This window comes from Kogia breviceps, chromosome 2 (genome assembly GCF_026419965.1).
Source record: "Kogia breviceps isolate mKogBre1 chromosome 2, mKogBre1 haplotype 1, whole genome shotgun sequence".
In the NCBI taxonomy this organism is placed as follows: Eukaryota; Metazoa; Chordata; class Mammalia; order Artiodactyla; family Physeteridae; genus Kogia; species Kogia breviceps.
The window spans coordinates 200,030,943-200,046,853 of NC_081311.1; the positions used below are offsets into that span (position 1 = coordinate 200,030,943).

The 15,911-nt window shown below is 60.5% G+C and overlaps 1 protein-coding gene across 15 annotated transcripts in view; it reads right to left on the bottom strand.

Annotated features, from left to right (window-relative positions):
• HDAC4 (histone deacetylase 4) overlaps positions 1-15,911 on the bottom strand; it is a 289,653-nt gene that overhangs the window by 25,692 nt on the left and 248,050 nt on the right. For all 15 annotated transcript variants that reach the window (XM_059054872.2, XM_059054871.2, XM_067027304.1 and 12 more), the window contains 6 exons: positions 12,035-12,081; positions 7,905-8,012; positions 5,771-5,826; positions 4,059-4,146; positions 2,286-2,405; positions 1,460-1,557 (listed from right to left, as the gene is read on the bottom strand). In XM_059054872.2, the coding sequence (XP_058910855.1) occupies positions 1,460-1,557; positions 2,286-2,405; positions 4,059-4,146; positions 5,771-5,826; positions 7,905-8,012; positions 12,035-12,081 (517 nt within the window). The remainder of the gene's footprint in view (positions 1-1,459; positions 1,558-2,285; positions 2,406-4,058; positions 4,147-5,770; positions 5,827-7,904; positions 8,013-12,034; positions 12,082-15,911) is intronic.

A 15,911-nucleotide genomic window follows, 5' to 3' on the forward strand; every position in this document is an offset into this window, starting at 1 on the left:
GGAAGAACCAACAACAAAATTAAACCACTGAGACCAGAGGAAAAAGCGGTCCAGGTGATGACCAGGGCAGGCCCTCTAAGGAGGTGATGGACTCCCATTTGCACAGACCAGTCTCACTGTTGGGGCAGTTTCATCGTTGAGCCGTTGTCTCTATGAACTAAGCGGTTGGAGAAGAGGCCTCATGTCTGCCGAGCCACCCTTGGGGCCAGGCCTCTGCATCACTGGGGCCGGACACCCACACTGAGGCTGGGGACCTGGTTTCCAGATGATGAAGCAGACGCCGCGAGGGGTCGCGTGACCCATGACCTCTGCTGCCCCCCGCCCCCAGCATGAGGCAGGGTCCTCGGCCAAACATCCACCGGTGTGTCCTGCGCTGGGATCTCACCCGCCAGACACGACACACTGGTGCCGACGCGCGCACGAGCACACGCACCCACAGACGCACACCCCCCCACACAGGCGCACGCCCGTCCACACGGAGGCGTGCGTGTCACACATACAGACACCACACGCGCCTGCGTGCAGGACAAGAGCACGTAGTCGAAGAGGAAGGGAGGAAAGTCCTCTGGAAACTTCGTGGGATTCCACGAATCCCATGGTGCAGCTCCACCTGCACCATGCCTGCTGCAGACATGGGGCTTTTAACGAAGACTGAAGGTCTGTCGGCTTCGCCACCAAAGAGAACTCTCCTCCTCCCGGGGGCCCCTGGGACTCGCGCTTGGGAAGGCGCTGCCCCCAGGCCCCTTGCTCCTCCTCCAGCAGGCGGGGGAGACCTAGGCTCTGAGCACCCATTTCTGGCCACGGGAATCCCTTCAATCTGGCCCAGATCAAAGCAGAAATCACCATCTGATGACAAAGGCAAACACTGTGTCTTACAACATTACCCTGCAGCCCGGTTCTACCGGCCCAGCATAACCTGAAGGAACCGGGATGAATGGGGAGTCGTCTCTCGATTTTATTTCTGTTTCCCATTATCTCGCAAAAGGTTTTTTGGAAGAAAAATTAGGAGATTTCGAGCCCTTCCAGATTCGAGCACGCGCTTTTCATTAACATAACGCTTTCTGACACCTTGCCTTGGTCTCCATCACTTTCTTACCGTTAAGACACGAGACAGATTCCTGTTTTCCATTTAACACACGAGACAGGAACACTGCAGACTGAAGGCTTCTCGCGAGAAGACAGACTTGAAGATGCCACCTTTGGCTTAAAGAGCAAACTGGGAGAAGCCCCAGAGCCCGTTCCTCCAAAACGCAGGGACAGAAAGGTTGGTCCCTGCAGGCGCACGCTCACGGCGCTGAGGGCCCTGCCCGGGGACCGTGTCGGGAGGGGGCGCTTGCTCAGGAAGGAAGTTGAAGGTCAAGGAAACCAGTAAACCCCGCAAGAGCTGGAGCCACCGTCCGTCGGGGAATTCCCGATTGTTCCCTAAATGCCCCGTGGGGCAGGAAGCCGGGACTCTTACCTGAAGGCCGCCAAGTACTCTGCGTCTCCCATGGGGGGATCAAGGCCGCCGGTGAAAGCCATGTTGACGTTGAAGCCCACGCCGGGCCCCGTGCCCACCTGCACGGAGGAGAGAGGTGGGCATCAGAGATCATGACCCCAGCGGCCCCACCGGCGCGCCCCTAGCCCGTCCGGGTCCCCAAGGCCCCGACACACTGCCTTCACAGATGGAACATTTTCAGAGGCAGAGCCCGCGTCCCCGTCCACGGGTGGAGCGTGTGGGGCTGCCCTGCCCAGGGGAGGGGCCGGCAGCGTGCGCCCACAGGGCCCTGCAAGCAAGGCTGTCCTTCCCAACTTCCTTCCCAGAAGAAGACCCAGAGGCAGACGATCCTTTTTCCTTGGGTGGGATTCCCCACTGTCGGGGCCTTTTGGTTCAGAGTGTGGGGCTATGCTGGGGCATCGGGGTGTCCCGCTCCGGGGCCCGCTGCCTGGCACCACACAGGCAAGAGGACGCCCTGCGGCGCGTCTTTGTCCCACCCAGGGGACAAGACGAAAGGCGTGGCTTGGAGATGCGCTGTGACTGCCCGCAGCAGCCTCTCCTGCGGGACAAGGGCGCCCCACTCTCAGCCGTTCATAAATCCTGCAGCCTGTCTGGATTAGAACCAGAACGCCCTCCTGTTTTCCATCTGTACTCGGACAAGATAAAGCCCACGTGGGCACATGCGGTGGAATCGAGGCTGACGGCTGCCCCCCGTCCCCACTGGGAGCCCTTGCTCTGCGTTCCAGGTGTGGCCACACCCGTTCTCACGCCCCCTCCAAGGCCTGGCACGGGATGGAGCCCCGCTCACCTCGTCAGGTGCCCCGCTGCCCGGGAAGAAGTTCCCGTCGTCGTAGCGGTGCAGCGAGATGTACAGGACGCTGGGGTCACTGTAGAAGGCCTGCTGGGTCCCGTTGCCGTGGTGCACGTCCTGGAAGGGCGGGTGTGGGGGTCGGGGGTGGGGGCCGACTTAGCGCAGGTGCCCTCGGGCCCTGGCTGATGAGCCCCGTGGCTCAGGGCCCTTGGGGCCCTGGGAAGAGAAGGAAGAGGCCCCAGGTGGCATGGGGCAGGTTTGGCGGGTGTCTCAGCTTCCCCGGAGGCCGCGATTTTCCAGGCAAAGTCATTTGATCAATTTCTTGTCACAGCCTGGTGGGTGAGGGCGGGGGAGGTCCCTGACCACGGCAGCTCACCTGCTCTGCACCGGACCCTGGGGTACACGGGAGACCATCCCCGGGGCGGAGTGACGGGGGTGCCGGGCCCCAAACAGGAATGACAAACCGCTTCTCCCAATCACAGTGACCATGTGTTGAAACCACCCAAGCGGTGCGGCCGCTGCATATACAGCGTGCACACTTGAGGGCTGCACACGAGTCCATGATTTCAAATCCCGGGGAACTGCTTAGAATCCTTATCCTATTTATGAGAGCTCTCTGTGCTCATTATGGAAAAGCGGAAGGACAGCTGTAAGGGAGGAACCAGCTGGATCCCAGCGAGGCCCACCACCGCCGACGGGTGCACACCAGGGCCTTGGCACTCACGCACCACTTGTGCGCTGTTCCGCGTGACAGTGGAGCCCTTTCACGCGGTTCTGCGATGATCCACACGGATCATCCACTTTCCGCAGGTGCTTTGGGCACGCCCACCTTCTCCAGCACGCAGCTGTTACACGTGCCCAGCATCTCTGACTGCTCCCCAAGGGGCACGAAGGGAAGGGCCCCTGGGGCCGAGGCACCGGGCGTGTGAAGACTGGGCTCCGCGGGCAGTCCACGCTGTGCGGCCGTGGCGCCCAAGCGCCCCTTGACCAGTGCCCGCCGCCCGGAGCTTGGGCGTGTCCTGGGCTGTGTTTTAGTTTTTCTTTTCCCAAAGGAGAAGGACTTCGCAGCATAAAAGATAATCCCACCCAATGTACCTGACCTTTTTAACTAAAAAAAATGCTGAAATAAATCTTAAATACCAAAGAGAATGTTGCCCCTGCCCCCACCGTATATGGCTTAAAAAAGAAGAGTCACGTGAACACCTAGGATCCCCACCTCCAGCCTAAGACTCCGTACACCTGTCTTTGGAGTTCAGTTCTTCTACAGCGTTTTCCATAGAGTTTACCTCTGAGGCAGAGTGGGACTCTCAGGTGGGGCCCCTCCCATGGGAAACTGGGGAAGGAGGTTAAGCGAGCGCACACTGGCTCCCCTCCGCACAAGCAGGGAGGGCTTTTACACTGGGAGTGACATTGATGCAAAGCTGCCTTGCTGGGGCTGGCTCGGGGAGGGAGGGCCACACCCTTGATCCCTGCCGAGGTCCAGGCTCGAGCGCCTCCTGCACTCCCGCCTCCCAGCGAGGCTTTGCAAGGACTGCCCTTCGGCTGCTGCCCTCAACCACGGGCCTATTTCTAGACCCTTGAGGAGCCGGGTGATTGGCAGGGTCGGCCGATTGAAGCTGTCGAAGGGACTCCTACCAGGTTCGGGCTTTTACTTTCTGCATCTCTGGGGTAGTTTCCAGGCAGGTAAGGCCCCCAAATGCCATCGCCAGTGGAGATGGGAAAGCTCGCCTCCCTCTCCCACTGTCGGGGGGATAAGGGCGGGCCACTCACCCAGTCCACCACGAGGGTCTTGCTCACACTTAGCCTCTGCTGGAGAAGCTTGGCTGCGACGGCCACGGAATTGAAGTAGCAGAACCCCCTGGCAGGCGAGAGTCAGGAGAAATCAACACAAATTCCGGGCTCCGATTAGTTTTTATTCAACTTGCGATAGAACATTCTAGAATCCCACGAGGGTCTAAGAAGGTGGGGCGAACGCGTGGCTCCTGATCAAGCGGTTTGGAAATGTTAACTGAAGCTGATCATTGACACACACATACACACACACACACACACACACACACACACACGGTCCCTGCGTGCAGGCCTCCAGCGCTCCCAGGGTGAGAGAGTCCATCTCACTTTATGCCCCCAGGACATCTCCCAGAACGTGCACTGACCGACCTGTCAAGAGGCACTGAGGCCCACAGAACACCGAAGTTACTCATTTGACTTGCTCACTGCACATCTTTTCATACTCTAAGATGTATAACAATGATTCTAGAGAGTCTGAGAGAACGGCAAAAACAAGCTGAGACAGGGAGTCAAGTAAAAATGAAAATCTCCTGAACCTGAATTTCCCTTTGCCTGAAACACCAAAGAAAATGAGAAGCCTGGGTGGGTCTGTTTCCGGGCCGTAGGCTGCCCGGAGGTAAGCCTCGTGTCCCAGCAGCCACCGCCTCCCTGGCCGCGCCGGCCCCAGGACCGAGCTGTCCCGTCTCCAAGAGCCACCACCGACGGGTCCCTCCATGTTCCATCTCGGTCCACCTGCGCCCACCCTTCAGAATATCTGACAGCTCAGGCGCGAATCAGAGAGGTGACCTCGGCGAAATGCCGCAGACAATCAGCGCCCGCTCCTCGGTCACGTGGACAGTCCCGGGCCGGGGAGTGCCCGCACGGTGGTGACGACAGCTCCCTTGACGGTGAAGGGTCCCTTCCTGAAGCCCGGCCCGACGCCCTCCCTGGGGATTCGAGGCGGCCGAGGGCTCCACCACGCTTGGCTGGAAGCCAGGCTCCGGGTCCGGCACCGGCCCCGCGCTTCCTGCTTCTCCCCGCGGCTGTCTGCACCGTCCTCGCTTCACCAGCCAACAGACCAGCGCCCGTCCCCTCGTCCTGACGACCCACAACGCGGGGTCTGCCGTCTCGGGGCCCGAGGGCGAGCCCCCGGCATCACGCTCCGGAGGGTTTTCTGCATCCACTCCGCGCACAGCTCCCCGGGTCAGGTCCCGTGAGCGCCCCCAGGAGGCTTCTCCTCGACCAGGAGGGACCCCGAATCCGCACGTCAACCCCGCCGCCTCGGCCAGCTTCCCGCGCGCACAGTCAGGGGTGCTCACCACCCGAACACAGGCCGGAGAGCTGACCCCTGTGGGCGTGACCTTGGGACGTCAGCCTCACGGTGCCAAGCGGTGAGCAGGTCCGCTGGACGGCCACACGTGAGCAGACCCGAGGCAGGACTGAGAAGGCTCTAAACAAGGAAGCACCACGAGAACTCCTTCCGGGGCGGCTGCAGTTCCCTCCCCCAGGCCTGACAACGAGACGGCTCCTCCGGACTCACTTCTGCAGACCTCCACACGCCAGCGCCTGCATCTCTCCACCGGGACCCACCCTGACCAACTCGCGCTGCACGTTCAGTTCCGCCCGCTGGACCGGCCGCGCGGGGACCGTGCGCGGGGAGGCGCGAGCATGGCGCACGGCCCCTGCCCGAGAGCGACCGCGTGTGTACTTACATGGGCGTGCTCTCCTCTGCGTGGTGTCCTGGGGGGCGGACCACGGCAAAGCCATTCTACGCGCGACACCGAAAGGAAGAGATGGGGACAAAACATGGGTTTCAGGTCAGTGAGAAAAGGCGGAGCGTGCGTGAGGATAGGGTTCCCAGCTGCGTGCCGGGCACACCGACGTAGGGTGGGATACAGGGCTGGCTGTAAGCACCTCAAAGACATCTAGGTCCCTTCTCTGAGCGAGGCCTGCTGGTTATCACAAGTTACTAAGATAAAAGGTGAGTCCATCCCTGATTTTCTATCTCTGACAGCCTGCTGGCACGGCTGGAAGCTGCTCAGCGGGGAAGCAGATAGGAGTGGAAGGGGCACCCCGGTCCCCCTCTGATCATAACCGGCGTCCCCAGGAAGCAACTCGACAGGAACCCTGGATGCAGATGAAACGGAAAGGGCTCGGCCGCCGCACAGATGCTGTGCCCTAGTTTGGCCTTAACGTGAATCTCTCTGCTGTCAGTGCAGCTCAGTTCCCAGGGGGCTGGGCGACGCAGAAGACAATCGCTAACGCTTAGCAGGAAAATCTCAGGGGCTGGAGGGGAGCTTCAGCCCCCATCCCTGCTTAGGACCCCTGAGTCACTTACGCTTTAAAAGAACCATCTGCAAACCATCCTGCAGCCACCATAATAAAAGCGGTTTAGACCGGCACCCCGGGTCTCACCAGCACAGGAAGCTGTGCGGTCGAAGTCTGTAACAGAGACCCATGGGCCGCGGACCACGCTGACCGGTGTGGGAAGTGTACCCAGCCTGCTGCAGAGACCAGCTCGGGGGGGGGGGGGACACGGGGGCACACTTAGCGGAAGCCCCGTCTCGGCACGCTTGGCGTTTCCCGACTATCTCCCAGCTCCTGCACAGGACCCCGCGCTGCGGTTCTGCATGGGGACGCGGGCCCCGGGGGTCCTGTGCCCCGGGGGCCTTTGCATAGCAACCCCAAGGCTCTGTGCCCTTCCCGCGGAGCTGAGAGCTGACCAGCAGCGGGCAGCGATGGCGGGCGGCCTTCGGGTACGGTGGCAGGAGGAGGCCTGGGCACACACGTTTGCAGGGAAAAGGAAGCTCCGTGTCAGTGCCCCGATGAAGCAGTAAAACTTATCAATTTCATTCAACCTCGACGTCTTTTTAACACCCGTGCAAAGAGACGGGGAGGCGTGTAAATAACCCGCGGGGCTGTCACCTCAAAGGAAACGACAGTGGCTGTTGTCAGGGGTGGGATTTGAGCTTTCCCGTGAAGCTGAGAACTCTGGAAAACTTGTATTCAGCCCAGCTCTTCCCAGCACTGAGAAGCCCTTCCTGATGAGATGGGTGGTGACATTCACGGTTTCAAAGATCAGTGATGCTTTGAGCACCGTATAATAAAATGTGTCAAGATCTGGAAGACCTACGCGATCCAGGGAGCCCCTATTTCCAAACAACTGTGCACTGTGCAAACGTCAGGATAAATGACCGGCTCCACGTGCGAGGCTGATGGAATTTCTTGTACAGAAGGACAAGCTCGCTGATGCTGTTTTAGGGTCCACACTGCAACTCATCTTCAAGAAGCTGTCACTTGTTGAATTTTGGCATAGCATCAAAGAATACCCACAATTATCTGAAAAAGCTATTAAAATACTCCCCCTTCCCCAGTTCCGCATCTGCGCGAGGCCAGATTTCCTTCGTGGGCTTCAACTAAAACAACACGCCACCAGACACGGAAGCAGGAGCAGGTGTGAGAGTCCAGCTGAGCGACTAAACTCTTACTATTATATTTAAATTAATAAATATTTTAAGAGCCGCAGTTTTAAACTCTAATGAGTGATCGAGGCCGATGACACAACGCATAAAGAGAAAAGCTCTTGGAGATTTTTCAGCCATTGTAAGGATGCAGTGCTCCCGAGGTCGAATTCTTTGAGAAATGCCGTATTAACTAACACGTGCTTTCACAAGCGAGGGAAAAGCCCCCTTGCGTCCAACGGTGACGACAGAGCCGGGTCCGCCCTTACGCCCCACCACAGCCACCAGGTCCCTGTCCAGAGGCGGGGCGAAGAGGGCTGGCTGTCCCCCCCCTCCCTGCCCGGGCTGTGACCTCCCAGGACCCCTCCCGCTGGTCCGCACTGACCTTCAGTTCCCCCGTGGCCACCTTGAAGACCAGCTCCAGCACGCAGCCCACGGCCAGGCGGGCTGCCCCCGACGAGTGGACCTCGTTCCATATGGTGTCACTGTCCACCTGGGAAGACAGCACACCCGCAGTAAGGCCGGCGTCTTCGGTCACAGTCAGCCCCGTCCCGGCCAGGCGGTCGTGCAGCCAGCGGCCCTCGTGCTCTGCCTCTAACACCAGAGCCTGCCGTGTCTCCCTGACTAATTGCAGAACGTACCCAGCTCACATTCGGGCTTACTTTTTTTTTTTTTGAAGACATGCCAAAAAATACTAAACAGAAAAAGAACGGTGAATGCACCAAAAATAGCACATGCCTGCGTTTTTACCCCTTTCTGAAGTGTCGTTTTTTTTCTGAGTTGCTCCAAAATACTCCATGCTAGGAGTCGTGATGTCAAGGTTACCTAGTTCCCTTCTTTTTTTAACTGCAACTGCAGCTGAGTTACACTAACAATCAGCAAAAGCAAATGCAGCAAGTGTTAGAATTAGAGGTCCCTCCACATTATGACTCTATTTCATGCTGAATTTAAGGAGAAGCTCCATGTGCTCGACAGGAGTCGTCAACAGGGACAGCACGTGGAAGGGTGAGGGGAGGAGAATCCAGGCTCTTGGACACACACCAGGGGGCTCAGCCCAGGGGATGGCACACCTGCCCAAAGAGAAAAACGTGTGTGGCACAAACCTGTCAGGTAACTTCTGTTGGTGTGTTGGTTTATTTACTTAGACATTAGATTTTTTTTCTTTTTTTTTTTTTGCGGTACGAGGGCCTCTCACTGTTGTGGCCTCTCCCGTTGCGGAGCACAGGCTCCGGACGCGCAGGCGCAGCGGCCACGGCTCACGGGCCCAGCCGCTCCGGGGCACGTGGGATCCTCCCGGACCGGGGCACGAACCCGCGTCCCCCGCATCGGCAGGCGGACTCTCAACCACTGCGCCACCAGGGAAGCCCCAAGATATATTTTTAAAACTCTAGCTAACGTGGGCAGGAAAGAAGGCACAGACTTGAGTCAGTTCTGCGGAGGCTGAGTCTCCTGCGGGCGCCGGGCGCCTGGGGGGCGGGGAGCAGGGGCCACGATAAACAGGAGCCCCTGGTTCCAGGTCAAGGGCACTGCTATCCCCAGGGCAGGGCAGCTGGTGCCTCGGCCGCACACACCTGGGGCTCGCGTGCCCTTCCTGTGGATGCCCGAGCCTAGAGATGGTTCTGGGAAGCTGTGAGGAATAAGCCCTTCCACCTGCAGCAGAGTCGGCCGGGCCTGGGTGAGACCCTCCTTCCCAGGGCAACCTCTTCCAAGCGCTGAACGCTCGGGGCCCCGGACACAGAGGCTGAGCCGCAGGTGAGGGCCCGGCACCCCCACTCTGGCCCAGCCGGGGTCAGCGCCCAGGCCCCTGCCCACCTGACAAGGGCCCTGATCGTTACATGGTGCGGGTGGATTTCTTTCAGTGAAGTCTTGGGGCTTCATCTTCAAAGCCAGATGATTTAAAATACATTTACGAGCAGCTGAGCTACTTCCTGAGGAGTGTAATTCCGTGCGGGCTCTTCTCTTCAATGACCAAACCTCTGTGTTCTTTAAATAGCTTCCAAATGTCAGCAGAACGCTCTGCACTTAGCGCACTCTCCGCAGCATTAATGTTCAACGCTCAGAGACCAGCTTCTGTTCTAAATAATACCGTGCTGTTATTCATTGAAGTAGCCACTCGACTAGAACATTCTGGACCAGTTGCTTCAGCAGAAGAATCAATTCAATAAAACCAAAGCGAGAGCTGGCGGGAGGATCCGACCGGTCGCCTGGGCCTCGCGAGGCCGCACCCTTGAGGACTAAGGGGGGTTTGGGCAAAGCTATGCAATTATTTCTCCTCCAAATGCAAGGATGTGGGTTTTAGGCTAAGTCACCAGAGGCAGGTGGGGAAGTGGACTAACCCTCCGTGTGCCCTGAAGGAGCTCTGTGCTCCGCTCTCCTCCCGCACGGCCCCAGCGTCCAGAAGGTCCTGTAACATCGTGTCCAGGGTGAGGGACAGACCCCCCCCCCAGCCCCAATGCAGTGTCTTCAGAGAACCGGACGGTACTTTCCACTGCTTCAGGGCCTCAGTCCCCCAGCTTATGGCCACCAGCTCCCCGGGGACCAACGTGGGATGGTCGGGGTGGAGCCCTGAGTTCCAGAAGTACGAGGCGGCCCTGCTTGGGGCGACCACAAATGCAGGAGCAGGAAGCAAGGGAAGGAGCAAAGGGCCTACTCCACAATCCCCGACGGCAAAGACGGAGAAAAGGTGAAGACAGGGATGGGGAGACCTCGGGGTGGCCCCTTTGGGTGGTGGGCCGCGGACCTTAGAAGCCGCGGCACTCGGGGCGCCCAGGGCCTGCCAGGGCAGGGCTGGAAGGGAAATGCAATAATCGGGAGGTGAGCAAAGCAGAAGTTGCTCTTATTTGGCTTGGAAAAAAAAAAGGTAAAACCATTTAAAAGCTCCATTACAGAACCCAGATGTTAATTCAAGTAGCTTCAGGGGAAGCAACACACCGGTTCCTTCCCTGCCTCACCAGCGACTGACCTGCACCCTCCCAGCCACACCTGAGCCCCCGGGGTCTCCTCTGCTTCCCCGACAGACAACGCCCCAAGGGGCTGGCCCCCAGCTCTGGAAGGAGATTCAGAGGCCCAAGAGGGCTGCGGCTGCACCAGTGACATGGCGAGTCCACGCTGAGCCGGCACTGCGATTCTCTGCCCTCCTACTGGGGTAGTTATAGAAAACAACTGCAAGTGAACAATCCCTTGAGACACCCTATGGTTCACGCTTCCCACTAATTATCCTGACGGGCTCCTCTCTCGACCGTGTTCGACTTGGTGAGCTCTTCCACGTCTCCGTGTTCCAGAGCATTTTTGTGCCTGGATGTGGAGGTGGGCGCGGGTAGCCTGCTGTGGGCTGGATCTGGACTTCACACCAGGGAGGGGCCCCCTGGCTCAAGGCCCCAGGCCCAGTCCCCATTTCGCTTTCATTTGCAAATTATAAATCCTGCCTCGCACGGCACGCTGCTGCAGGGCAGTGCAAATCCAAGCCTTTTCAAGTCTGGCCAAAAATTTGCCCCGCATTAAGAGATTGCAGCCTATTTACAGTACAAAATACAATGACTCTAAGAGGGCCTGGTGGTGGTATGAATAAACGCCGTTTATGCTCTTTCTGACGGGATAATTTTCAAAGCAGCGATTTTTGTAAAGACTCAGGAAGAAAACAATTTTGTTTCATTTCCATAACGGAATCCAGACCCCGAGCTTCTCCCTGCGATCTGTCATTACGTTCACACTCGGCTGATGCGTGGCTCCAGCGGAGACGCCTTTGTCGTCCACTAGGTCCTCCGGCCTCTCTGTGACCGTGACCGGTGGCAGCATCTCCCGGGCTGGGGAGCTCCACAGCCAGCAGACTGGCCGGGGGGGGGGGCTGCTCCTTGCCCTCGCCCTCCCTCATCCAGAGGACGGCCCCTCCTGATCGAAGGAGAAGCTCTGGCTGCGGAGACCTGGCCTCCGCTGCGCTGAGGTGGGGGTGGGTGCCCGGACGGGTTCTGCGCCCCCATCATGGGCAGGGAAAGCCCAAGTCAAATCAAGATGCTGCTCCTCCTGCGTGTCCACCTGCCCAGGTCTGCTCAAGAGCGCCATCTCCCGGAGAAGCAGCTCTACCTACCCCACGTGGCCCATAAACCTCGTGCCCGTCGTCAGAGCTTTGGGGCTTCAGGTTGGAGCTCGGATACGGGATTGACACACACCCCGTGAGGTGATGGATTCACGACCCGAGCCGGGACCAGTGGACTGTTGCTCGGTGGGCCAGACGAGACAGGCCCACGCACCGGATCCCGTTTCCTAAAGCCAGCCGTGGTGCCGGACGACCTTCCCGGGAGGAAGGTGCCCCAGACCCGCCATCAAAACGCTCACAGGCTCACAGGGCCTTTGAAGCCACACGTGTGAGCGGTGGGGCAGCCCCGCCCAGCAGGCCCTGTTTATGGAAAACACCTGGCAACGACTACCTGCTCTGCGGAGAGCAAGGCAGCGATTTCTGCGACCACCAGGACCCTGAGAACAAACAGGACATTATTTACACATTAAAGAAATACTTACCCCGACACCACCGCAGGGCAGCCTGACAAACACCGACGTTAGGGAGCCTGCGGGGAGAAGGAGAGCCCGGGTCAGGTGGGCAGGGTCACCCAGCGCCCCAGCCTGCAGGGAGCACGGCGCTGGCGGTGCCGCAACAGCGCTCCGACACTGGCGGATGAGGCACGACGTGTCCCACGGACCGCGGGGCAGACGGGCTTCAAAGGCACCACTGTATCACCGTGTGGCGCCGCAGGGCGCATCTGGCCGGTGGGGGGTCCTGGGCTGAGGGGGCCCAGGCCCTGCGGAGAGCCCTTGCATTCTCCGTAGCAACAGACCACTCCTCACGGGGTGGGGGGAGACCCCACGGAGGCTTCTGCTTCCAGCCCGAGCTGTGCACCTGGCAGGGAACCGCCCAGAGCTCCCTGCCCCCCGACACTGGCTCTCAGCTCTGAGCTCTGGCCACCCCCTCCAGCTGTGAGCAAGAGAGGCCTGGTGTCAACCCCCGGGCGAGCCCTTCAGACACGGAGGGGTCTTCTGGGATGTAACAGCAGCCCTCTCCCCAAGTACAGGTGTTCCAAGGTCACTGGGATGGTGCACAGCTAAGAAACCACACAGCCTTGAACCTGGCCATCTGGGAAGGCCTGCCCGGGGCCCACGCTGCAGACACAAGGCCCCCGTCCCACGAGGCTCAGGCCTGCCTCGGTGACAAGGACAGGGAGTGTCTTCTTCAGTGTGATCCGGGTGCTGGCGATGACTAGCCTGAACCTGCCTGTGGTGCAGGACCGGAGGGCGGCACACCTCCCCAGCCCCACCTCCCCGGGCGACGCTGAAGCCCGGGCTCCCTCCCTGGGCTGGTGAAGTTTGACGCCCGGGCTCCAGCTGGCCGACCCCCTCGGGAGCTGCCCCCATCCGCGAGAGACCCTCTGTGCAGCCGGGCGCTCCCTGCCCCCCTCCACCTCGCTCCCACCGCGACCCCCAGGCCTTTCCTGGCAGGTTCCACAGCCCAGCTTGGGAGCCTGCTTTCTGGACCTGGCAGAGCCGGGCCGGTGCTGGGAGGGCTCACTTCCAGCACCGCCCTCTCCCCAACCCGGAGCGCCAGCTCTGCTTGGGTGGCCGTGAGCTGCTCCCCCGGCCCCAGGAAGAAGGCAGGCCTTGGGTCACAGGGTCTGGATGGCTCGCCAGGGGGGCGGCCTTGGTGAGGTCTGTGCCCTCCTCATCCCGGCTCCTGGCCCGGACCACACTGGGGACCGTCCCCATCACGCCCCACCTCCTCCGAGATGCCCGGACGGTGGGTCCTGCTCCGGGCCTGCCCTGCCTGCGCCCCCAGCCGCCTGCATCCTGGCTCCTGACTGTGGTTCCCCTGCCGTGCCTTCTAACATCAGCTAAACTGATTCTCGAGGAGCCACACAGCCTCCGGCCCCACCCCTGTAAGGCCGGGGGCACGCCTGCCTTCTCCGCCCTGTGACCCGACCGCAGGCCCACAGCCGGAATCGGCGGGTACACAGGTGGGTGGAGGGGCCAGCGGGCAGGGAAGTGACGTCCCAGGAGAGCGGCCCTGGGAGGGGCTTGCCAGGCCTGCCCTGCCCCCCGTGGGAGGTCCTGGGGCCGGAGGGAGAGGATGGGCTGCAGTGCCTGACGGGGGCGGGGGAGAGGGGAGCTGGCACCACACTGTCCTGCAACAGATTCACCCAATGGCCTGAATCGGGGGGGGCGGCAGCAGCCCCCCGCCCCCCATAGGGCCCTGCCCCTGACACACGGCAGTGGCTCTAGACGACCACGGGCTGGGAACGGCTTCAAGACGGCTCCCATAACACCCGCCATTCCAGCACACAGGGACGTGGTGCCAGGGGTGCAAGAGCTTTCTCCCCAAGAATGCAAGCGCCCGCACGTGTGAATCCGTGCACCTCACTCGGTGTGTGTGTAAATATGAGTGAGAGGGCCTCTGCCAAGACTGGGTTTCTGTGTTTGAAATCACAGACAATGCCGTCTGTATTAAAACCACAAATCATCTGACTATTTTGATTCTGTTCATTATTCAGCCAGGAAAGACCACCATAATAAAAAAGGTAGGACACCTGCATTCGGACACAAGCCCGTGCTCGGACGGGCAGCAGGGCCTGGGCCTCAAACCGGCGAGCTGTCCTGGCCCAAAGCTCTGGAGTGGCCCAGCGGTGGTCTCTCCACGCAGCTGGTCTCCCCCCCGTCCCCAGCTGCCTGTCAACGAGGCCCTCCCCCACTAGCCTCCTGCGTTCCGGGGCCACCACCGCCTAGGCCAGGTCACAAGTGTTCAAGCTGAGAGACGGGGGGGGGGGGTCTGACGCTTGAGGAGCAGCCTTGCTTTCCCAGTCCTGGCAGGCTGGCTGACAGGCAGGCCGGGGTGCCGACGCGCGTGGGGAAGATGCCGCCTGTGTTCTGTGTCGGCTGCGGCTCCTCCTGCCGTGCTGTGTGCAGAGGGGTCGTCTAGTAGCCCTTCACCCGAGCGCGGCCCGCACGAGGTGCTCCGCGGCCCTGGCTCCGCGCTCCTCAGCCACCGGGCCGGGCTCCCACCCCGGGTCGCTGCCATCAGAAGATGAGCTCTGACTTCCAGGAACACCTAAGGTGGTGACCAGGTAGCCCCCGCGGCCCGGCCAAGCTGTGTCACTGCCCCACACTCACTACACAGGCCTTGCACGTGGCTTGGAAATGTGTGGATTCGGTTAAGAGGAGGAAGGGAGATCACCCAGTGGTGTGTAAACACCGCATCGGGGCACTTCGACATCATCAACTCTTACCACGTCCGCAATAGTCAGACTGATGTAATAACGTTAGAACAATCATCAGAAACGTAAATAGGTCTCAAGCGGTAGGAAGGTATCTGCTTGGGCAACCTCACGGCAACGCGAGTAGACTTCACAACACAAAACTCAGTGGGAGAGAAAAAGGAAACAGAACGGGTTATAACAGCATTACGGTAAATGGAACACACACACTCACAATATGTGTGTTTGTCACAACACACTCGGCTCATAAAAGAAACAATACACCGCGGCGGCTGCCCATGGGCGGAGCGGCTCTGAGACGGTGGACGAACACTTCAACAAAGAAGCCGCGGCCAGCAGAGGGGCTTCCAGGGACGGAGACGCTGGACGCACTGAGGGGTCCCCACGAGGTGGCGGACACGGCTTGGCGGGAGGAAAGCGCCATCTCCGTCTCCCGGCTCACCCACCGTTCACTCTTCCCCAAGGACTCCTGGCTCCGGCGTCTCTCTCATTTCCGCTCACCCGTCTTAAGCCTACTTTGGAACCAGTCTGGAAACCTCACCCGTCCTCCTGGCGGAGGACTCGAGCCTCCGTGCCTGCAGGGAGACCACCCTCCCGTCGCCCCATCCCCTGCCCCGTGGAGCAGTGCATGCCCAGGAGACGGGCTTTTTGCAGAGGGACTCCTGCAGGGCTGACCAGGGGGCGGGTGTGGCGCGTGCGTGGGCTCCGAGCCGCACGGTGCGTTCAGGGGGAGGCCGGCTGCTCTCCAGGCTGAGGCCCCCGGACGCTCCCGGAGACTGCGGAAGTGGGGGCTCCCGGTCCCGTGTGCGGCTGCACCAGTGCCGTCCCGGGGCCTACGGGCAGCCCCTCCCGCGCGGGAGAACGTTCCAGGAGCCGGGCTCCGCGTTTCCTGGGGGATCCCCGGGCCCTGCCGGACGTGCCAGCCTGAAGACCCTGCACTTGGCCCACTCGGCCCCTCCCTCCGAGCCCGCTGACCTTCTCCCCCATCCACAGCGTCCTTGTCCCTGAAGCCTCCTTCCCACAAAGCCCCGCCTGGGCCCAGGGCAGACTCTCTCCTCTGGGCCCCGGCCGGCACTCTGTCTCATTTCTGGACGTTCCTGCTCCGATCCGCACCCCTCTCTGTGCCACGGGCCCGGCCT